The sequence below is a fragment of the Alosa sapidissima genome, chromosome 1 (genome assembly GCF_018492685.1).
Source record: "Alosa sapidissima isolate fAloSap1 chromosome 1, fAloSap1.pri, whole genome shotgun sequence".
NCBI classification, from domain to species: domain Eukaryota; kingdom Metazoa; phylum Chordata; class Actinopteri; order Clupeiformes; family Clupeidae; genus Alosa; species Alosa sapidissima.
In genome coordinates, this window is record NC_055957.1 from 30,679,091 (window position 1) to 30,702,697 (window position 23,607).

General features: G+C 45.9%; 1 protein-coding gene across 1 annotated transcript; it reads right to left on the reverse strand.

Annotated features, from left to right (window-relative positions):
* Positions 1-5,489: 5,489 nt before the first annotated feature.
* LOC121723272 (keratin, type I cytoskeletal 9-like) lies at positions 5,490-9,351 on the reverse strand. Its single transcript, XM_042108831.1, has 5 exons — positions 8,822-9,351; positions 7,971-8,043; positions 7,161-7,870; positions 6,152-7,070; positions 5,490-6,056 (listed from the first exon to the last, which is right to left on the reverse strand). Exons 1-5 carry the CDS (start codon positions 9,206-9,208, stop codon positions 5,998-6,000), a joined length of 2,148 nt encoding a protein of 715 aa, XP_041964765.1. The 5' UTR covers positions 9,209-9,351; the 3' UTR covers positions 5,490-5,997.
* Between the last annotated feature and the right edge of the window lie 14,256 nt (positions 9,352-23,607).

A 23,607-nucleotide genomic window follows, 5' to 3' on the forward strand; every position in this document is an offset into this window, starting at 1 on the left:
GAGCTATCTGTCAGCCACCTAGCACGTAGAAATCGGTAGCCATCAATCACCCGCGAAGCCTTGTTTACAGCCCACTCAATGGCAAGTTGGTGGAGTTGTCGTTGTCTTTTAGCTAATGTGACTCTAGGGTTATGCACTCGATCCCCATTTTGCACCCATAGACTAGCCTAGAAATCTAGACGCGCCCCTAGCGGCAGCAAATTACATTTGCTGCCAGGGCTAGTCTAGCAACTCTCTGTTGGCTTATGAGCTCCAGAAATCGAAACTTAATCAGGCCAATGAAATCGTGTATAGAGTCGTTGGGTGGGCTTAACATAATGATTGATGGCAGAGTCGCAACGGTTTGGCTTGAATTCCCTGCTACTTGAAAACAAATAAGATGGATGTTGCTGTTGGCGAACAGTGTGACACGAGTTAAGCTTTTATTAAGTTGGCAAACGTTTGAACTAGCCAACTAGCTCCGCTGGTGGGAAACGCATGGGACTCATAGCGCTGCCGCTGTCCTATTTCGTGCAGAGGGAATTTGAAAGACAACAGATTATCCCGCCCCTCGGACTGAGCACTGCGAACGGTGAGTGCCCAGACCCTACATTTTAATGTGTGTCTGGCTCGTCAGGCTACCCATAGACATGAACTACGGCGAACTATCTTGTTTTGCCATGTATAATCTTTGCCTCCACTGCAAGCACGATTTACTACGATTTGCTACAGAAGCCGCATCATAAAAGTCCTAGCTGATGTCACAAGATGTCATACACTTTCTCGTAATGAGGTTATTTCAGAAAAATAATTATAAATTGTAATAGTAATTTAGTCTATGAAACTATAGCTCATATACTTCATGCAAGATGAATACTGTCGTTATGGATTTGTTATTTTGGCTTATACAAGAATCTTATCAGTGTTAACGTTATTTGACAATACTGTACAAGATATGTAATTCAAGATAACGCTTACATAATCTTCTATCTCCGTACAAAAAGTCATTCTTCATTTAAAAATTATGTTAATAAAAATATGAAGTGCCTTTTTTCCACTTGAGCCCCTGCCCTTCAAAATGTATGTACATGTCCCTGGAGAGAAGAATAGCATAATGATATTTCCAGTTCCGCAACACAAAAGGAATATTTGAATACACTATTAGGTTCTATTTTTTCATTATCACTACACACCACCAAGGTACAGATCAGTGGCGGAACAAGTCAGAGCCGGGCCGGGGGCGGGGCACATGACCAGGCCCTTTATTAAACACATGCCCGCAACAGCGGGTCTTACAAGCGTCAGCACCACGGAGAGCAACTATGTAATTTTGAAGTCCATCGAACGTACATGATGTGTAACCAAGAGAACAACAACAAAAACATTAGGCTACATGACCCCTAATAATAAAACAACAATAATACGCAGCACTATTTGAAGGGCATACGACGAGCCTTGTGCACCGCGAACGATGCTCTGTGTACAGTATGTCCATTTTCTTTGCTCTCTCATTCTCTATGGTGGTTTTTAATGATCTTTAACTTGGAGAATGAGCGCTCAGAGGTGGCAACGGTGACGGGAAGAGTCAAAAATAAAATTAGGGCGGTGCAAATCTCACTGAATGCAGAAGTTACTGCTGGGTGGTTGCATTGGCGGAGCGAGGGGGTGGTTTCGGGGCTCAAGCCCCGAATCTCTTTTCAAAAGCCCCGAATCTTTTTTTGTATGTGTTTTCAATTTCCAACGATTCTTCCCCTCGGTTTCTCTATAAATGTTACAAAATGTAGCCTACTATTACTGAGCAAATATCCCTTACTTTCAAAGCCCAATATTGACAGATAATCTGATTTCCCACACGATGAGTTTAGGCAATGCCAGAGCCGAGATGCGGTTTACGTCATAAACCTGGCAGGAAAGTTCAGAGCGGCGCAGTCAGTTTAAACAGCAAGCCGGTAAGAAAAAACTATTGTCAAGACATTATGCAATTAGGCTACTGTACCCCGGAATACAAAAATAAACTTCAGAAAGACAGAAAGTTTGTTGTATTGTATTCTGTAGTCTGTATTCTGTAGTCTCAATGACCGAATCAGTAGATAGGCCTATACCTGTTGTCAGTTGAGTTCGTTCAATTTATTGTAGGCTAGTAAATATGAAACGGAGATGTAATGTGGCTACCGGCGGGATTTTGAACTTGCATGTTTCATGCATTTTAGGGCAAAAAATACCATGGGATTGATGTGTTCTCCATTTGAGGAATGTAATCAATTGCGGACGTGCACAGACAGCTCAGACACAGAGCGCATATAGGCCTAGGTTAGGCTACTTTCACTTTCTAGAGCGCATTCATTAGGCTACGTAAAAGATGCTTACCAAAACAACGATCAAACATTATCAAATGTATCATGACGTGTTGTCACAGAGACTTACTCCAATTAGAAAATTGAAACCAAAATCATGTAAGTGTAAGTGTTCTCTCATTGACGCCTGTAGGAGATAATATCGTTGATCCAATTTTGTAAATTTGCACGTCGTAAAGTTCAATAGCCTATGAGAGTTAAAATAAAGCCAGTCATACAGCAGAACATTTTATTCAATATTTTACACGGTCTACTAAATCATCAAAGTAAATTTCAAAACTTTTCAGCAACCGTGTCCTGACTAGGGCAACCTATAAGCCTAATACGTCCCACTCTGATGAAAATGATTGAAAAGAAACCGTTTGCATGATCTTAGCTCCTCCGGCCTTGTGCCGTGGGAGAGGCCCATCCCACCTTACCCGGAGGTGGGGGAGGGGCGCCCTCGCACCGGGCCCCTGCGGGTCCCGGGCCGGGGGCGTGCCGCACCCCCTCAAGCTCCGCCCCTGGCCTGAGTGTTTTTAAGCTTTCATCAAATAAGTAGGCTTAAGCTATTGGCCTAAATTGTTTCACTTTAGTAAGAAAGCTGCTACATCTCATTGCCAGAATGTTTTCAAATGATTTCCCAACGTGAGTCTGTATTTTCTGTTAGCAGGTATAGCCAAAGTGTTCATGCCCAGTGTGATGATTCTGATGTGTTAGTGTCCTGTCAACCCATGTAGTGTCCTGTCCACCAATGTCCTGTCTACATGTTGTTCCCATGTATCTAAGTCTGTGCCAACCGTCTCAGTGACTGGATGTGTGAGTGCCAGACAGTATCTTAAAAAAGCCAAAGATAAAAATGAGTCTCTGTGAGATCGCTTTCTATATAGATGAAATTGTGTTTTTTATTTCAAAATCCTGATAGTTTACCATGGAAATGTACATTTCTTTGCAAGATTGTAATACATATTTTACATCAAAAACATAATCTAATCAACGTGGAGAGTCCATAGTGAGACAAAAGCTGACATTGGGATACTGCTCCCACCTTGGAATTACATACAACTCTATTCAAGGTTCAAGGTCAGCTCAGGTTGTGCCTGACCTGGAAAACATACACATGTGTTACATCTAGCCCACTGATTCTAGGGTTGACTTCTGCTGGACAAATCAACAACGAGAGGGTCGTGCCCCCTAATGTCTTTAGCACACGGGAAGTATAGGGGCCTTAGAGGGGGCAGGAAAATAGGAAGTTTAATTAGGACTTGTAGAGAATAGGGAACCATTGAGTCCAGAGACAAAGGGTCTCATAGTCCTCTGACCCCCTGAAGGAAGGAAGGCACCCTTTCCTTTCCACTGCTGAGGAGGGTGGAGTATGGAGATTTGCCCCTCTATTTCCAGACATTCTTACAACAGAGTTGTATCAACTTCATCAACGCAGACATCAACTTAATTTTAATTAACATTAATTACAATGTTTTAAACTATAGGCCAACGTACATCTGCTCAATTCCACAGTTAATATCAGTAAACCATTTATTCTCAGAGGTGTACAAATATATTATAAAAATAATCATTATGCTGAATGGCAATTTAATGTGAGATATTACTATATATATTTGTGGCACTTCAAGGGAGAGCAGTCGATTCTTGGCTTTACACACACCTCTTACGAGAAAGGGTAAAGATCTAACAAGACTAAATGGGAAAAACAGTTTATCTTGAACAAAGGACATCCTTTAAACAGGATAGAGAATACTTTTTTACTTGGCTTCACTATTTATTAATTGGCGCCCAGCTGCCCTGTGGGGACAGCGGGACTGGCGGAGAGGCGGCCTCGCGCTCTGTTTTCTGTGACAGGAAGCTAGTCATCAACATGGGAAAAGCGTCTGATTGTTATTCGTGTTGCTCACGCACTGTAGGGTAATTATACATGGAAGGGATTCATAAATAAAGAGGTAAACTTTATGACCTTGTGATCATGAGCTATGGAAAAAATATATGGGATCAAAGTATGGAAGCAACGTTTAGGGATGGGCAGAGATGTACCCCACCTCATGTGTCTCTCAATCATATTAGGTAACTTCCGTGTCATGTGAATGGGTGGTCCAAGGGTAGCAAAGGTTTGCTTATGTTATAGCCTCACTGCTGGCTTGGGCACTGTTTTAAGTACTGCTTCCTGCTGACGCAAAACAATAACAATTGTTGTAAAACTGCCAGAGCTTTTTTTTTTTTTTTTTTTAAAGACAGATTTTAGTCTTCAGTTTTCACATTTTTCCTTCCAGCATCTGCCACAACACCTGTGCTGACCACTGCTGGACCCGTTTTCTGTTTCGTAAACATTAATATGACGTCTATGACGCCTGCATCCGTCCCTATTGTCTCTTTACATTCTAGGGTTGTCTGACGAATGTAAACAGACAGAAACAGTGCTTGGGATGGGCAACTTTGTGTAAGATTGTGCAAGAGCAATTGTGGGCTCTAACCAATGTCTTTTGCCAATCTATTATTGGATGGAATCTCATGCTAATTTAGAAAATACCATTTCATGCAACTAATGTAACATGTATTCAAAAAAATAATAATTGAGTGCTGATTATTACAAAAATCATCATTAAGCTATTATAGTATTTTCTCCTCCCTCTCTTCCTCCTCCTCCTTCTTTTGCGGTTTAGAGAAATGCTGTAAAATGTACTTAATTAAGCAATGTCCTTTGGTTTTGCGCTACCTTGTTGACATTGTGGGAGTTTTGGACAGTAAGAAATGCATATTGCACCACCATGTTATATTACAGGTAATGGTTTGATACAGTTGACTGTATGGATCACTCCCACAAACATAATGTGTTTGTAAATATTCACAATTCAGTATTCAGTTAAGTATTCACAACTATTCATAATTCAGAATATAGCAAACATTCAGAATTTATCGTTACTGAAAGTCATTGATCATATGAACTAATCTCATACAAAATGACAGTTAAGGAAACATTAAAATGAATCATTCTTTTAATCTCAGTAATTATTAATTTTATATCTTTTGCAAGACCTCCATTTGTGCCAGAGATATGTTAACACCAACCACCCCTACCTTTGATAGGAATTTAAAGGAAATGAGGATGGAATGTGATGAGAAGTCAAGGGTTTTTAAATATGTTTACATGAATTACATATTAACTGACAGGGTGAAACAGTTTTTTTATTAATATGTGCAGGTAACCACAGATAAATGACACCATACTGAGTAATTAAAAGACACATATTTTTAAGCTCTTGTGGCATAACAGATAATATACAAAGGGTATGTGGTCACTTAGTGTCATCACAAGAAATTGAAATGTGCTTTACAATCTCATGCACACAATTCACTGTTCAGAATGCATTTTTTTAGTTTAGAATATGCTGTTTATTCCGTAAAATTCTTTACATAATATATACTATATGACTATGTACATCTTAGAGAATTTGTTTAACCTCCCACAAGAAAATGCATAAAAATTGGAATCTGCAAAGCAAATGTACAGGCTAAAAGCAGAGTACAAAACAAGTATAACCACAGTTTTTGTTGAACCTCAGCTTTTAATTAAATCCACTGTATTTTTCTGAGCTAAGTAATGTGGGTATGATTCCCCAGTTTCACTCATACATCCCTGTAGAATTGTCCTTTATGAAACTCTCTTCACAGCTCAATACCGCTCTGGATTTAAATACTTCTGGAGCTCTCTCAAGTGATTTGAGATAGGATCTGGGAACACAGAATATGACAGTTATCTCAGACTATATGTATTCATCATTATACATGTTGATATGTTTAAACATTGTAAATGCTGTCAGACTTACCTGCGGTTCCATAGCTGCCACCTCCGTACAGCCCCGTGTTGCCACCGGTCCCTGTTCGTCCAAATCCATTTGGACTAAACCCAGTTCGGCCTGTTCCTGCTGAGCCAAAGCCTCCAAACCCGGTCCCCCCAGACCCTGTCCCACTCTGCCCGGTCCTGCTGGACCCTGCTCCACCAAAGCCTGTGTTGCCCTGCCCTGTAGTGCCAGTCCCTGCTCCAGGAAGTGCACTTCGACTGCCCCCTGCTCCAGCAGAGCCTGTGTTACCAAACCCTGCTCCACCAGCCCCCATATTGCTAGTGGAACCAAATCCTGTTCCACTATGTCCTGCTCCTGCACCTGTTCCAAAAGAGCCCGTGTTGAATCCTGCCCCTGTTGACCCCATACTACTAGATGAACCAAACCCTGTCCCACTCGATCCTGATCTATCATTTCCTGTTCCAAAGGAGCCTGTGTTCATTCCTCCCCCTGTTGGGGAGCCTAACCCGGTTCCAGACCCTGTCCTACCAGCTCCTGTACCAGAGGGCACAGAGTGGCTTGATCCTGTTCCAAATGTTCCCATATTTCCAGAGGATCCTGATCCAGTCCCTGGTCCTGTTCCACCTAATGCTGGTTTACCAGACCCAGGAGTACTTGACCCTGCTGCTGTTGGGAATCTATCCGAGCTCGGGCCACTTGACCCTGTATTTCCCATCCCAGTTCCTCCCGACCCCACCTGATTCACACCACTGCGACCAAACTTTTCCAATTCAAACTTTTTAAATAAAGAACTGTCTGGTCCACCAGACCCTCGTGCAGTGGGTTTTATCCCTGATCCTGGTTGAACTGAAAATGTACTGCCACTACCAGGTAATATGCCTCCTGTTCCCATCCCGCCCCCTCCTGGGGCTGAATTCCCAGGAAAAGGTTTTGGTGGTGGTGCCTGTAAAGAAAATTTTTTTGATGTGTTATTATCAATATACATTTTCTCAACATATCCATATGTGTGAAATACTAGTCATATAACTCCTACCCTGTGTCCACAGTTAGCCAGAGAGGCGTTTATCTTTTCTTTCAGCATGTTGATTTCGGATTCCTTTAGACTCAAGGTTCCGTCCAACAGCTCCTTTGCTCCTCGGAGTTTCCTTTGCTCCAGCAGAACCTGTTCCATAGCCTTGTCATGTCTTTCCCGGGTGTCTCTAAGATTCTTGTAATTTGTTTCTGCAAGGGAACTTAGATTTTGCTTACATTCAAACAGGTTCCTGTCCAGATATATTTTTTTTGCTTCAAGATGACTCACTCTGTGAAGTGTTTCAGAAACTTTTAATCCAACGTTGTTCAAGTAGGGCTGAAACTTGTTCTCCACCTCTGCTGATAGGCTGCTACAGTTATACTGAATCTGCTCCAGCTGCTCACGCTGTTTGGGACAGGTTATGTGGAAAGGGATCAGTTGTGGAAACAAGGCGCCAATCTTCGCCCGGAATGCCTTGGTGATCTCTGGGATTCCGTCCAAGGACTTGATAAAGTCCTCCTTACACTTTGTCTTAAAATGTTCAATCTCCCTCTCAGCAGTGGCCTTCTCTTGGCGCAGTGTGATTGTCTCTAGTCTAAGGGATTCCCTGTCCCTGTTTGCACTGTCCAGTTCATCTTTCAAAACATGAAAAGTCCCTGAAAAATTCCCTTGCACAATTTCCAGCCATTTTTTCAGCTGTGAATTTTCATATTGTAGACCATGTAGTTGACCTGATATTTAAAAAAAAAGTAAAATAAATAGCATTAGTGTTGGTCAGCATGAACATAAAATATTATTGGATGTTAAAAGGTTGTTTGTTTGTGTACTTACCATTTGATTGGCATGGAGGTTGTACCACTCTTGGGCAGTTACATGGTGGCGATGAACTCATTTGACATTGTAACTGTATGGTAAATTAACATTACAAATACAAAAATAGTTACAACACAATTAATGACAGTGCAGATGTATATTACAAAACAAAATACAAAACTGCAGCAAATAACAAAGAATATACAAATGTTACAGACCTGACAGTAAAAAAGTATATCACTTAAATGTTCCATATGTATTCTTCTAAATTGAATTATATGAGAACAGAATCAGCAAGATCTGACATGTTTCTGATATTGCATAAAACAAAGCATTAAGTATTAAGCAACATCTCTGAGCTGTACTCAGTCAAGGGTTTGGATTCTTTGGCATTAAAACAGATTCAGTAGAACCTTATATGACTTATCCCTCTATAATGTAGGCAACAATGTTTGAAGAATGCACTTTCTTACATTCATATCTGAATGGAGTGTTCAAAGAGATTCAAAGCAGGTTAAAAAGTAAACAGGGGCTGCATGAGGTTACAACATTTAAGATATGAAATTCAGACCATATTAACACACCACTGTGATGTGCTAACAAAGACTTTATAGACAACCTTTTCCTCAGTATATTTTTTTCTGCACAGCTTTACAGTTGTTGTTTTAGTGGTATTGATGTATTGACAGTGTTGTCAGTGCAACAGCTTTACAGTGCAGTGGCTTTGAAATTTGTCCTTCAAATTATTGAATTTGTCAAATCTTCAGAACAAAATATCATCAGCAGGTTCTTTAATGTTTGTTGTGGATCATGTTAAATGTCAGTAAATAAAACAGGCAATAAATAAAAGAGCATCAGATATTACTCACCAATTTATTTCGAAGACTGTTGATGAAGGAAACAGAGTCATTGCCTAATTTTCGTAGCATGGTGATATTCCTCTGCATGTATTCCATTTCCCGATTTGTCATGTTAATTTTCCGGGTAAGATTTCTGGTCTCCTCCTGAAGGTATCCGTATTTCGTAATGAGCTCATTGTGCATCGGGTCAAGCACTTGTAATCTCTTCTCAGCTGCAGATTCCTCTGGCTGTCCATAGACCAGGAAGAGAACCAGGCTGACAATGATCAGAGTCTGGATCAAGGAGGAGAAAAAGAAGACAATTTTCATGTAGTAGCCACAGCTCTTGCCCCTGGCCTTGTGGATTTTCTTGGCACTCGCGCCAAACTTAGATTGAGAGTAGCTGTTGTTGTACATCTCTGCAAGCTGGGCTAAGATCCAGATGGACCTCTATCTTATGATGAGTAAAATAAAAGCCAAAGTGCTTTCAGATCGGAGATAATTCATATACTGGTGCTTTCTAGGACTTGCTATCTTCTTTGAAAAGTAGAGTCCCGATCTTGTGGTGTCAAGGTTTATGAATGCCAACATACCCCTCCCACAGCAGGAGATCTTCCTGATCCACCCTGCTGCTGGATGATTGAATAACCTCTTGGACCACAGAGATGGGTGGTCTGCACTGTCCTGCCACATTGTTTTCATGTTCACCTCCAGCAGACTTCCTATTGTTTGACAACATGGCACCACATGTGTTTTGGTAGTTTTGGGACATGCATGTCCCAAATGCATGAGTCCAGACAGTGAGAGAACACATGGCTTATTCTTTATGGGTTTATTTTTTGTTTAAACTATAACCTTCATACGTGTTTCCAACTTTAAACTTTCATGCATTAAGACATCTTTTATATTTTAAATATAAAAATGATAAAATATGAGTTTTGTATGTGAAATATTTTTATATGATATATATATATATATATATATATATATTAACAATAGCTACAATCAGCCATGTGGTGAATAATCACATCTAAATTAATTTGAAGTTCTTACTGACAAACAATGCTCATTATTTTGGTGAATTTATTTTGAGACCAAGCACTTAAGGACGTCAACATAAAGTGATTAGTGATGGACTTTCATCTTTGATGTTGGAATGCTCCGATCAGTGACGTTGGAGGTAGTCTGCCAGGCGTACAGGCACAGGGAAATGGGAGCATTATGAAAGCCTGGGGTTTTCCTGCCAGGCATTGTTAATATGCCGGCTTGTCTTCAGAGGAAGCTGTAATTCATTTTACTGCGGCAGAGTGACAGCCTCCAAGTTGCTGTCAGGACAAATTTTAAGTAAACGACAGAACAAATGTAGGAAATCTTTACCAAACACACATTTGTTTATTAGAGCAAACTATCCTGTTTATGTGTATCCAAAACAAAAGCCTGTATGGAACATAATGTTACGTATTTGGGTGTCTACACGTTTGTTCATCTATTCCACACATGACAGCATATGTGATTGACACAGCATCCTTTTCTAAATATAGAACCGAGGTTGTAGAAAATATATATATCGATGTCTGAGGTATTTCCCACAGCCATCAGTGATGTTTGTCTCTTATTCAGGATTACACAATTTAACATTTTATTATTGGTTTTATATTGTTTCAAGTTCAAGTGAAATCAACTTTTACACGTTGGCTTCGTATTATTATTACACTGTAAAAAAAAAAAAACAGGTCTCTGTAGGCAGCAGGCTCTGAAAACTGGAAACAAACAAAGTGGGCCCCCAAACAAAAACCAAACCCTGCTTGGACTTTCTCTAGGAATACTAAAGGTGGGGGTAAGCTACCTCTCTTGTGTGTTTCGTTTGGTCCTTAGTTGATGTGATGTGATAATATGATGTATGTTTTTTTGCACTGATTTCACTATCTGTGTTTTTCCTCACAATTTGGTCCCCCTCACTTCGAAAATATGTCCTGTGCCCCTGCAAACAACTCAACTTAAGACTTTTGTCAAGCACCAAACATTATCTGTCCTTCATATGAGGATATCCTGTCATGTTAATTCATTGAAGATGATATTTAAAATCATGCATTAACAAATGGGAAATTTTCGATGGAGACCTACCAAAAACGTTGTCCTGTATGGGATACATTTTGTTAAACAATATGGAAATTATTTCCACATATAAATCAAGAATCTTAGTATAGTATGCTGATAATTTTTTGTCAAAATGTTTTTTTTTTTTCAATGATTTTTTTTTTATTGATTCCTGGGACATTCCAGCATACATGGAACTTGGCATGTTCTTAGCTGGTTATGGCCCTTTGCGCTTGTCTCCCTAGAAGCTGGGTATAGGCTAAATCAGGGGTCCCCAACCTTTTATGTACCATGGACCGGTTTGATTCCTATTTTTTTTCCACGGACCGGTGGCGGGGGGGGGGGGGGGGTTCCATGTTCCATATATGTTGTGCATGCATTACTTGAAAAGAACTAGCTAGCTCCAGTTATGTATGAACAGTGAAGGTAACGATCTCTTAAACATGTGAAAAACGTGAACTTGAAGAAGTGAAAATTGAACAATATGAACTATGAATATTGAACAACTTGAAGCTACATCTATAGCCTACGTGTGAACATGCTTAACAAAATATGGGAACACAACATGGGAACTAAACATGCATTACGAATATAATCAGTGGGAGCCCTGCTTATGGAATGATTGAAAAGACAGTGACACCCTCAGTGTGTTTGAAATGTTCAGTCGATTGTGCAATTTGGTCTTAGTTGCAGTCATTGCCGAAAACCCGGCCTCGTGGTGGGAAATGGTAGCAACGTCATTTGCAATTTCGATCAACTGCTCTTCCTCCTGCGCTGACAAGTTAGGACTATTTGGGATATTGACAAATGGGTTATGGACCCACTCATTGGTTTGCCGTGGATCTTTGGAGGATGGGAAGTAACGCTCAAACTCATTTGAAAGCGCAACAAGGTGATCGCGCACCAGCTGCGAGAGAAAGGGCCCTGCCTCAGTCTCTCCCAAAACCCCCACTACTGTTTAGAACATATCAAAAACACCCCGGTCCACTCGTCGTCCCCACAAATCAAGCTTGGCTTTAAATGCAGCGACTTTATCTGCCAGTTTAAAGACAGTCGTCATTCTCCCCTGGAGTGACCGGTTGAGGTCATTAAGCAATCCGAATATGTCACACAGGTAAACGAGTTTTGACACCCAGTCCTCATCACTAAAATGTGCAGCTTTTTTTCTGTAAGAAATCTCTGCGGCGGCTCTCTCAACTCAAACACTCTGGCCAGTGACCTGCTAAAGATGCTTGTTTTTTGTTGCTCATTCTAGCAGTTTAGCTAACTTCGTGTGACATACCGTTCGCCAAGAACTGATCAAGTGAAGTGAGCTGACCTGAGGCTGCGCAGCGCTGAAGGCAATATGTAAAAGTGTTGAAGGCGGGACAGACAGACGTAAGAAAATAGACCTTGCAAAATGCAAACATGCGTGCAATCAAACAACTGCATATAGGCCTATGCCATGTAAAAACGTGACATTATTGCGAATTAAATTTAGTTTAGTTTGCATGCATTTTTTTTTAAACTCATGTCGTAGGCTACGGCAGTACGGCTACTGTTGGGGACCGCTGGGCTAAATAACTCCGCTGTTACAGCAAACACATTTTTGTGGGAAGTTCATCTCTAGGAATGTTTGATTGATTAAAATTCTTTATTGATGTTATTGATGTTATTGTACAAAGAATGTATGTAAATAAATAAAATGTCTGTGTACGTTATTGGTCAAAAGGCTTGGTGGACTTGGTGTGCAAAACATTGTTTGCGGGTGTAGACATGTGTCATAAGGTGTATAAATATGTGCATATGAGTGTATGGGGAATATAAACATAAAACAAGAGTAGAAAGTACAGTTCATACAGTGCATCTATAGTGTATAAGCCAGCTCTTTAGGGATGACTTTGACTTTGGGCCAGTTGACTGCTGGTAACCACAGTAATATTTGGGTACATCATTTTTAATAATTCTATGCACCAACAGCCAAGTGGCATCTGTGACGTAACAAGAAACTTCTGTAGAGTGGTGTGAGCTCTATGCAAAGGTCTATCATGAAACCAATGTGAGCATATTATTATGATTTCCTGCCTATTAAATGCAGGCTTATGAGTTTTCCAGACAGCAAAGTGGCTTACATGTGTGTGTAAGTTGGAAGCTTAAGAATAAGCCTCACTTATTATGACATATATAGCATAGCGTAACGGTCATATTGTCAATTTTTTTTTATTATGATTTTTTTCTTTTTTTTTCTGTCAACAACTTTCTGAATTTTTGGTCAACGATTCCTGGGACACCTAAACAGTGGGGCACATGAAACTGGGTGGTTATGTAACCCCACTAGACTGCAAGGGCCCACATTAAAGGGATATTTCATTTGGGGAAATACACTAATTTTCCACCTCCCCTTCCCTACCTTTCTCCAGTTCATCCAGCCGTTCTCTGAGTCTGGTGATACCAGTTTTAGCTCCAGCCTAGCATAGATCATCGAATCTGATTAGTATAGTTCCATGTCAAATGGCTTACTGGGCTAAAATACTTTTTTCATAACTTTAAAAGCACAGTGCACATTTTGCACACAGTGTTTTATATAAATGTGACAGGGCATGATGAAAACTTGGGGACAGTTGTAAATTCTCATTTGTATTGAACGTTTTTTTGTTTTTTAAACATCAGTCTTTATCACAACAAAATTGTGAAAGACGTAGCTCTGATTTTGTGTTATCATCAATAGTTAAAATGCTAAATTGAGACCCCTTGTACAAGCTTTGCAATTAAATGAACAGATCATAATATATTGTAGTGAACTGAGCCTAGCTGGTTCATGACTGAACTCCCATAATGCTGTGCAGTGTATGTGTGTGTGTGTAATGTTAATGTTGGTTTTAGTATGAGTAATTGCGTTTACCTTGTCATGTATGTGTTAGCTGGTGCTTGTTTAATTGACCTCCTTTGTTTTGCCTGTGTAATGACATTCGTGTGTTTTGGTGCGTAACCAATAAAACCATTCTGACAACTTTGCAAGATTGTTACATTGGTGTCAGAAGTGGGATGACGACCCCTACTGGACGGGAGGAGAAAGCTGCAACTGATGCCCTGGCGATGATGAGTTTCCTGCCAAGACGGCCAGCGGAGAGGAAGAGGCCGGCCAGCGGAGATGGATGCCACCGGTGTGGCGAGCCGGGACACATCGCGTAGTACTGCCCAGCCCCGGCACCCCTCACGCTCGCGCCCCAGTTACTAGAAGAAGGTGGCACGGCGGGAGGGGCTATGGATTGCATACGGCTGGGCCGGCTCGGTCAAACCAGAGGACTATATGTGGACTGCACGCTAGACGGGACTGGGTGTCGCGCCTTGATCGATACTGGCTCCACCATCTCGCTTGTGCGCCCCGTAGTGTTGCACACGGCGGGGAAAACAGAGCATGAAGTGCGGAGAGCTGGCACGACGAAGAACTCTCCAACTCGCTCCACACAAGTCCGCAGGAAGCGAACTCGCAAAGAGTACTCGTCATCCCAGACTCCGCCCCTCCCCACTCAAGCCCGCGAAAACAACAGGTCTCATCCAGGTCCGCTTGCTGAGTCTCTGCCCCTCCCCACACAAGCCCGCGAAACTCAAGCCCGCGAAAACAACAGGTCTCATCCAGGTCCGCTCGCTGAGGCCGCCACTGCTCAGCTCACGCCTACCAGGGAAGAGCCAAGAGAGCGGGTTGAGCAAACACCACTCTCCGCTCAGAGAGCGCGGCCCTCTGTAGAGACAAGGTAAGCCGTAAATGAACTCTGCACTCGTAGCTGTGAGGGGCTGAGTGAAGCACAGGGTAGCCAGGTGCGGAGACTACTAGCAGCGTACACCGACATCTTCGCCGCAAGAGATGAGGACTGCACCCGAACGAGCCTGGTCCAACACGATATCGACACCGGAAATGCCCGGCCCATTCGACTTCAGCTTCATCGCTTACCGTTCGCCAAACGACAAGCAGCTGAAGAAAAGATCAAGGAAATGGCCGCGGCAGGAGTGATAGAGCCAAGCAGTAGTCCCTGGGCTGCGCCAGCTGTACTCGTCCGGAAGAAGGACGGCTCGTGGCGGTTCTGTGTTGACTACAGGCGCCTCAACCAGGTAACCCGGAAAGACTCCTACCCACTCCCCCGCATTGACGATGCGCTGGAAAGCATTGCCGGCTCCTGCTGGTTTAGCTCGCTGGACTTACGCAGTGGCTACTGGCAGATTGAGCTAGCCCCGGAAGCTCGGCCGAAGACAGCGTTTACCATCGGGCAAGGGCTGTGGCAGTTCCGGGTACTTCCATTCGGCCTATGCAACGGGCCAGCGAACTTTGAGCCTGGCGGGCATTCCACGAACATGCTGCGTGGTTTACCTGGACGACATCCTGTGTCATGCAACAGACTTCACCGGTGCCATAGGACATCTGGAAAAGGTGTTCGACGCCATATGGGGTGCTGGGCTCAAACTGCACCCGAAAAAGTGCCACCTGTTCCGGAGGCAAACCGGATTCCTGGGCCATGTCGTGGGGTGCACGCCGGAGTGGCCACCGACCCAGCTAAGGTGGAGACGGTGAGACATGCGATGGTGCTGAGCTGCGGAGCTTCCTGGGCCTGGCGTCATATTACCGGCGTTTCATCCGGGACTTTGACACCGGGCGGGTCGCCTTCACGGCAACGCGGACGCCCTGTCCAGGTGTCCGTGTGCAGCAGACCAGTGCCAGCACTGCCACCGGAGGGAGGAGAGGAGCCTGGCCACGGCTCAACCGGAGCCCGCTCGTCGGCTACAGGCTGCATCACCGCTGGCAGAGAGAGAGAGAGTCGCTGTTTTCAACGCTCGCCAGCGTCGCGCCAATGAGAGGGTCAACGCTCGCCAGCAGCACGCCAGCGAGAGACTCAACGCTCGCCAGCGCCGCGCCATCAAGAGAGCCACCGCCCGCCAGCTACCGGTCACCGTGCAGCCGTCCCCGGAAGTCACCGCCGCGACAGCGGGGCGCCCACAACGCCAGCGTCGCGTCCCAGCCAGGCTCATGGACTGACGTAGGGTAAGACTTGAGTCAAAGGGACATAGACTAAGTCTCGGGGGGGCTGTGTAGTGAACTGAGCCTAGCTGGTTCATGACTGAACTCCCATAATGCTGTACAGTGTATGTGTGTGTGTGTAATGTTGATGTTGGTTTTAGTATGAGTAATTGCGTTTACCTTGTCATGTATGTGTTAGCTGGCATAGTCTTTCTTTATGTTGTACCTCATGTGTTTACCCCGTGTATTGTATGTGACTACCCTGTTTGTGTAGCCTGGTAAACCAGACCCTGGAATCTTTCAGATTAAGGGTCTGGCCACGAGTAATGAAAATGGCCCAATTCGAGGGGCGGCACCAAGCATGCATTTGAAACTCTCACTGCACGCAGTTGGATAACGCTACGACCAATCACAACAATTCATCAGTGTCAGTCATCAGTGTAGCTCGCCTATGTCCCGCCTACACCGATTTGATTGGTCCCTCTCGCTCGAGAGAAATTTGGATCATTGCTCGTGGCCAGAGTATCTTGCGGGCACAATTCAAATTGTGCTCTCGCGAGAACTCTGGATTTCCAGGGTACTGTTTGTGTATCGTGCTTGTTTAATTGACCTCCTTTGTTTTGCCTGTGTAATGACGTTCGTGTGTTTTGGTGCGTAACCAATAAAACCATTCTGAGACAACTTTGCAAGATTGTTACAATATATTATTATCAGGGATGCAAACGGCCCGCCTTTTGGCGGATGCCGCCTTTTTCACGGCTGTCTGGGGGACTTGTGTGAATCGTGCAGATCCAATGAGTTTTTTTTTTGGGGGGGGGGGGGGGGGGGGGGTTGAAGTGTCTGATTATAATTTCATCAAAGTTAATTCTGTATTAAAATGACTAAATAAACACATAGCCTACCGTTACAGTCCATGAAACATAGGAAGTGTAAGACAACACTAAATCAAAAAGCTGCGCACGTAAAAATCCCATTGGCTGCGCCTGCGGACCATTATCTGACTGCTACGGGGCTGCACTCACTGCAAGGATTTAATGTTACATCCATCAGTCCGGGATCCAGTAATTTTGTGTCGCGCCTGGTCTTTTTTGCAAGAAAGGTAAGGTTAACCATATTTGACGTCTTCTAATTACATAATTTCTACCATTTGCATTGTGTAATGTTTAGGTTGTCCTAATGTGTCATTACAGTCTTTACAATAACTGCCAGGTTAGTGCTAGGTAGCACACTAGCGCTACCAAAGATCCTTGATTACTAGCAAGATAGAGTAACGTAATTCGTTACTATGGGAGCAAAACGGGACAGTTCCGGTCTGCATAAGTGGCCTAGAAATCTAGACACGCCCCTAGCGGCAGCAAATTACATTTGCTGCCAGGGCTAGTCTAGCAACTCTCCGTTGGCTTGTGAGCTCCAGAAATCGAAACTCAATCAGGCCAATGAAATCGTGTATAGAGTCGTTAGGTGGGCTTAACATAATGATTGATGGCAGAGTTGCAATGGTTTGGCTTGAATTCCCTGCTACTTGAAAACAAATAAGATGGATGTTGCTGTTGGCGAACAGTGTGACACGAGTTAAGCTTTTATTAAGTTGGCAAACGTTTGAACTAGCCAACTAGCTCCACTGGTGGGAAATGCATGGGACTCATAGCGCTACCGCTGTCCTATTGCGTGCAGAGGGAATTTGAAAGACAACTCATTATCCCGCCCCATTGGACTGAGCACTGCGAACGGTGAGTGCCCAGACCCTACATTTTAATGTGGGTCTGGCTCGTCAGGCTAGGGAGTGTCACCTTACGTCACTAAATAAACTTTCTCTCTTAATAAGCAATAAGAACAGATAAACATAATTGTGTTCACAGTATTATTGTCTATAATCATGTATGATACCAATGAATCATTCTTTAGGACATGATATGAATAATTTAATTAGTCATGTGAACTGAGCTAGCTAGCTAGCTAACGCTAGCTTAAAATGCTATACAAGTTGATGGGAGTAGCTATGGCAATACAGCTATGCGCTAACAAGTGACTAGTAGTTGAAGGACTTCGCTTAAAGGAACCATATGTAAGATTGTGGCCAAAACTGGTACTGCACTCACTTTCAAATTACTGTAGAGAGGTGTATCCCCTCCCCCTTCCCCCTGACTCGAGGTTGCCAACCCGGATGCCGAAACACTACTGACTGTGATTAGTAGATAAGTGGAGGGTGGCATCAGGTGGCATTTTGGCATCAGGCCAAAACACAACATGACATGACAAAACACAACATCAACATCAGTTGAGGGCTGCAACTTCACTTTAACTGTTGTCAGCGATATAAGTATTTGAAATGAACATGATTTCTTAATGTCTAGTGACATATCAGGGCCATTTTATGATTAATTGAAATTAATTTCTTACATATGGTTCCTTTAAACTTAATATACTGTAGCGTGTCTTAAGTTCCTAAAAGTAGTGGTCTAAGTTTCTAATGTGTGTATGGTTATGATAGGCTCTGTTACCTGGGCCAGGGTTGGGGTACCGCCCCCTTCCGGGGGTAATGTGTGTAGTTTTGGGGGGGAAAAGAGAAAGGAAAATTACGATGAGGTGTGTGAGTTGGGCTCCTATACGTGAGTGTAAAACTTGTTCTTGTGGCGTGACTGTGGCCGACAACAGTCAACATTAAACCCGGTTATGATAAACGGTCTCTTCATTGGCACAGAACGTTACAACTGGTGTCAGAAGAAAACTTAGTCTGATTCTGATAACGTAGTCGACCGCTCGGGCATTGGCGGACTACTGTTTGGAGGACACTTTTGCTGGTGGAGATGGAGCGTTCTTTTGGCAGAGGTTTTTATGTCAAGAAGGAGGAGGAGGGCAACGAGTACGGATATCCTCATCTTGTTCAAGAGCTGGGAGGACAACATTTTTCCGTGGACAGTCTAGGAGGGGAGATGAAACGTGAGTTACAGCCACCAACATCCGCTGGGGGTCCTGGCTTAGCGACTGCTGGCGCTGAAGTTAGCTACACGGCCCGCGCAAAATTGCCAGCCGGGAACGTGCAGGGACAAAATGTAAACAATGATGGCGGCGCCCATGGACAGCAAGTGCCGGTAGCCATAAAAACGCCGAAATATGCGGGGAAGTCGGACTGGGAGGCTTTTCATGCTCAGTTCGAGCTTTTAGCTTGTGCAAACAGCTGGTCAGATGAACAGAAAGCCCTCCAGCTCGCCCTTTGTTTGACAGATGATGCACTGTCTTGCCTGCTGCTTTTAGACCCGAGTGAAAGGGGTAATTATGGAGCCCTGGCTGGTGCTCTAGGGCGCCGGTTTGGACAATGTTTTCGTTCGGAGCTGCTGCGCTCAGAGCTGCATGGACGTCAGAGACGAGCTGGGGAACCCCTGCGTGCGTTGGCGAACGACATCGAAGGACTGGCACGGCGAGCATATGCGCATATGCCCACACCAGTGCAAACGGAGCTTGCACGTGATCAGTTCATCAGGGCACTCTCTCCATCTGATCTGCGAGTTCACACTCAGCTGGCTCGCCCCCAAACCCTGACTGACGCACTGGAGTACGCGCTGGAGAGGGAGATGGTCATGGGCGCCGCACAGCACGAGGCCTCTCCAATGGTCAGGACAGTAGGAGAGACAATGTCGGAGCGGCCACTGTGGGTGGATGAGGTGACCGAGATGATCAGGGGGCTGGCTATGCCTCCTGCCAGGCGTCAACAAACACAAGCCCTGGTGCGGCCACAACAACAGCCGTGCCTCTGCTGGGGGTGTGGCCAAGCTGGACACCTGGTGAGGAATTGCCCTGCCTTGATTAAAGCTCCGGGAAACGGCAAGGGGACGCAGTAGGCGGGACGCTGCGTGCCCCCACCCTAAAGTCCCGTTCATCACTGGTGGAGGCCAGCAGGGCCTCTCAGTACAACATGGGCCGGGGGCAGAATGTGGTTGTGGTGGGAAGGACTTCCATATCAGACTTTTGCCACATTCCCATTTGCATCGAGGGTGTTTCATGCACCGCCCTAGTGGACACGGGGTCTACAGTCACAGTGGTCCGGCCAGAGGTGGTGCCAGTGGGTACACAGCTGGAGGACACAGCAGTTCAGCTCCGCACAGTAACTGGTGAGCTAGCACCAATGAAAGGGAGAGGGCAGCTGATATTGACTGTGGGGGGACAGAAAATGAGACACACTGTGTGGGTAGCGGAAGTACAAGATGCCTGTATTTTAGGCTTGGACTTTTTGCGGGAGCAGGGCTGTCAGTTAGACCTGGGGAAAGCCACACTGAGCTTTAGTGATGGGCAGGTGGTGCATATGAGACCGCTGGATTCCCAGCACGCAGCTACACACACAGCCGGGCCTCACAGGTGCTGTGTGGGGGAAGGCAAACAGACAAGGGTGGCCAGTTCGTACCTGTCGGAGCCTCGGCTATGCCCTAAGCCAGCCACACGTAGCCTGGACTCTCCTGTCGGGCTGACGCCATCTGCAGCGGAGGGCTGTGAGAGTCTGCATAAGAGCGAAGCGAAAAGGATGACAGCTCTGCGCGAGGTCTGGCAAAGGAGTGCCGGAGACTTGGATTCTGAACAGCAGGAGCGACTATGGCAGCTGCTGATAGAGTTCCGTGACTGCTTTTCATGTGACGAGGATGAGCTGGGACAGACCTCTCTCGTACAGCACACAATTGACACGGGTGATGCTGTGCCTATACGGCAGCGCCCACGTCGCCTCCCCCTGGGCCGTCAAGACGCAGCGGAGCAGGCTTTGGAGAAAATGCAGCGAGCCGGCATAATAGAGCCCTCTGAGAGCCCCTGGGCATCACCAGTCGTGATGGTGCCGAAAAAAGGAGGTGAGTGGCGCTTCTGTGTGGATTATAGGAGGCTTAATGATGTCACCAAAAAAGACTCCTACCCCCTCCCACGCGTAGATGAATGTCTGGACCTAGTAGCCGGCTCTTCATGGTTCTCGTCCTTGGACTTGAGGAGCGGCTACTGGCAGGTCCCCCTGGCCGAAGAGGCCCGGCCCAAGACCGCATTCTGCACAGGAAAGGGGCTGTGGCAGTTTAAAGTGCTCTGCTTTGGACTGTGTAATGCGCCTGCCACATTTGAACGCTTAATGGAGAGGGTGTTAGCTGGGGTTCCACACACAGAGTGCCTGGTGTTTTTAGATGACATTCTAGCCCATGGCAGCTCATTTGATTTGGCTATGGCAGCACTGTGCAAAGTTATGGAAAGGATCAAGGGGGCGGGACTGAAGTTACACCCTGACAAATGCAAGCTGCTGTGCAGAGAGCTGACCTTCCTGGGGCACCGAATAGGCAGCGAGGGTATCGGCACAGTGGAAGAGAAGGTGCGTTCCATACGTGAGTGGCCCACCCCAACAGACCAGAGGGGACTAAAAAGTTTTTTAGGTTTAGCTTCCTATTACAGGAAATTTGTGCGGGGATATTCGGGCATTGCTGCCCCCCTGTACAGGCTACTGCAGAAAGACCAGCCCTTTGTTTGGGCAGAGGACTGTAAAATCGCATTCAACACCCTCCAAGAGGCTCTGTCAAGCGCACCTATCCTGGCAGCCCCTGACCCCGAAGTGCCTTTCGTCCTGGACACAGATGCAAGCGGTGAGGGGGTGGGGGCAGTCCTATCACAGGCATGGCCGGAAGGAGAGAGGGTTGTGGCCTACTACAGCAAAGCCCTGAATAAAGCTGAGCGGCGGTATTGCGTCACACGTAGGGAGTTGCTGGCTGTTGTCTTTGCCACACGACATTTTAAGTACTACCTGTGTGGCCGCCCCTTCACCATACGCACTGATCATGCCTCACTGCAGTGGCTGATGACATTCAGAGAGCCTGAGGGGCAGCTGGCTCGTTGGCTGGAGGAGCTGCAAGGCTACGAGTTCAGCGTGATTCACCGTGCTGGAGAACGGCATGGCAATGCTGACGCACTGTCCCGTCGACCCTGCAGTGAAGACGACTGCCGGTATTGTGACCGCAGAGAGGCCAGAGAACAGCAGCTGGTTCTAGGGGCGGACAAGCGGGACAGAGAGGGGTGTGAAGAGACTGTCATGGCTTGTAGAGAGCTGCTGGTCGTGGACAATGCTGTCTGGGCCGCCGAACAGCAACAAGACCCGGACCTGCAGCCAGTGATGCTGTGGGTGGAGGCACGGCAGCGGCCGCCCTGGGAGGAGGTGGCAGCTCTCTCCCCATGGACAAAAGGGCTGTGGGCTAAATTTAATTCTTTGCAGCTGGTTGATGGGGTCCTCCAGCGAGCATGGTTGGAACCAGCGTCGGGAGAGAAAAAGTGGCAAACAGTGGTACCCAAAGGGATGCAGGGGGCTGTTCTCAAAGCCATGCATGGCTCTGCAGGCTCCGGTCACTTTGGGGTGACCAAGACACTCCGGCGAGTGCGTCAAGCTTTCTATTGGGGGCGGCTGAGGAGAGACGTTGAGGACTTTTGTCGGTGCTGTGATCTCTGCACGGCTCGCAAAGGACCACAGGGCCAGTCCAGGGCTCAGCTGCAGCAGTTTCCAGTGGGGGAGCCCATGCAGCGGCTGGGGGTAGATGTTCTGGGGCCTCTCCCACTCACAGACAGAGGTAATCGCTACATACTCGCTACTGTGGATTATTTCACTAAATGGCCTGAGGCCTATGCCATTAAAGACCAGGAGGCCGAGACCATCGTTAATGCCCTAGTGGAGGGAATAATCAGTAGGCTGGGGGTCCCAGAGTCAATCCATAGCGATCAGGGGAGAAATTTTGAATCTAAAATTTTTGCCACTATGTGTACACGTCTGGGCATCACAAAGACCCGTACAACACCACTCCACCCCCAGAGTGATGGATTAGTGGAAAGATTTAACCGGACTGTTGGGCAGAGAGCTGAGAACACCAGCAGAGCTGGCCTTTGGACGGCCCCCGGATGCGCCGCAGGTCCCTGCGGGCCCAAACTACGCCAGGCGACTGCAGGACCGCTTAGACTCTGCACATGCTTATGCCCGGAGGCAAATGCATAGTGCGGGGGTGCGACAAAAGAGGAATTATGATATCCGTGCCAAGGGGCGACACTTTGTGGCTGGGGAGCTGGTGTGGACCTACACTCCTAAGCGGAAGAAAGGCAGGTGCCCCAAGCTGGATAGCCACTGGGTGGGACCGTGTCTGGTCCTGGAGCGGCTTGGAGAGGTCGTCTACCGGGTGCAGATGCCTGGGAGGGGGCGCCGGGTGGCGTTACACCGGGACAGGCTGGCACCTTACCTGGGCATCGCCTCCCCTCAGACAGCTGGTGGAGGTGAGGAAACACCTTGGATGCCTGTCGTGGCATCGCCTAACCGGGAAGTCGTTGCAGGTAGCCCGGGGGACACTGCAAGTGCATTCAGTTTGCCACCTGCGGCTTTGAAGCCACCTGACCTAGGACACACGGGGGGGCAACAGAAGGATACGACGCCCGTGGGCCGACCGAGAAGGAGGCGGCGGACGCCGCTGAGGCTTAAAGACTTTGTCCTCAGGGACGAGGACTTAAGAAGGGGGGGGGGTAATGTAGCGTGTCTTAAGTTCCTAAAAGTAGTGGTCTAAGTTTCTAATGTGTGTATGGTTATGATAGGCTCTGTTACCTGGGCCAGGGTTGGGGTACCGCCCCCTTCCGGGGGTAATGTGTGTAGTTTTGGGGGGGAAAAGAGAAAGGAAAATTACGATGAGGTGTGTGAGTTGGGCTCCTATACGTGAGTGTAAAACTTGTTCTTGTGGCGTGACTGTGG

What these genes read in the sequence shown, in the direction of transcription:
- LOC121723272 (XM_042108831.1), bottom strand. Translation starts at nt 9,208, where the DNA reads ATGTACAACAACAGCTACTCTCAATCTAAGTTTGGCGCGAGTGCCAAG. An exon ending in TGGCTAACTGTGGACACAGG is followed by an intron (nt 7,071 to 7,160) that starts GTAGGAGTTATA and finishes TTTTCTTTACAG; the next exon opens with GCACCACCACCAAAACCTTT. An exon ending in TGGCAGCTATGGAACCGCAG is followed by an intron (nt 6,057 to 6,151) that starts GTAAGTCTGACA and finishes CTGTGTTCCCAG; the next exon opens with ATCCTATCTCAAATCACTTG.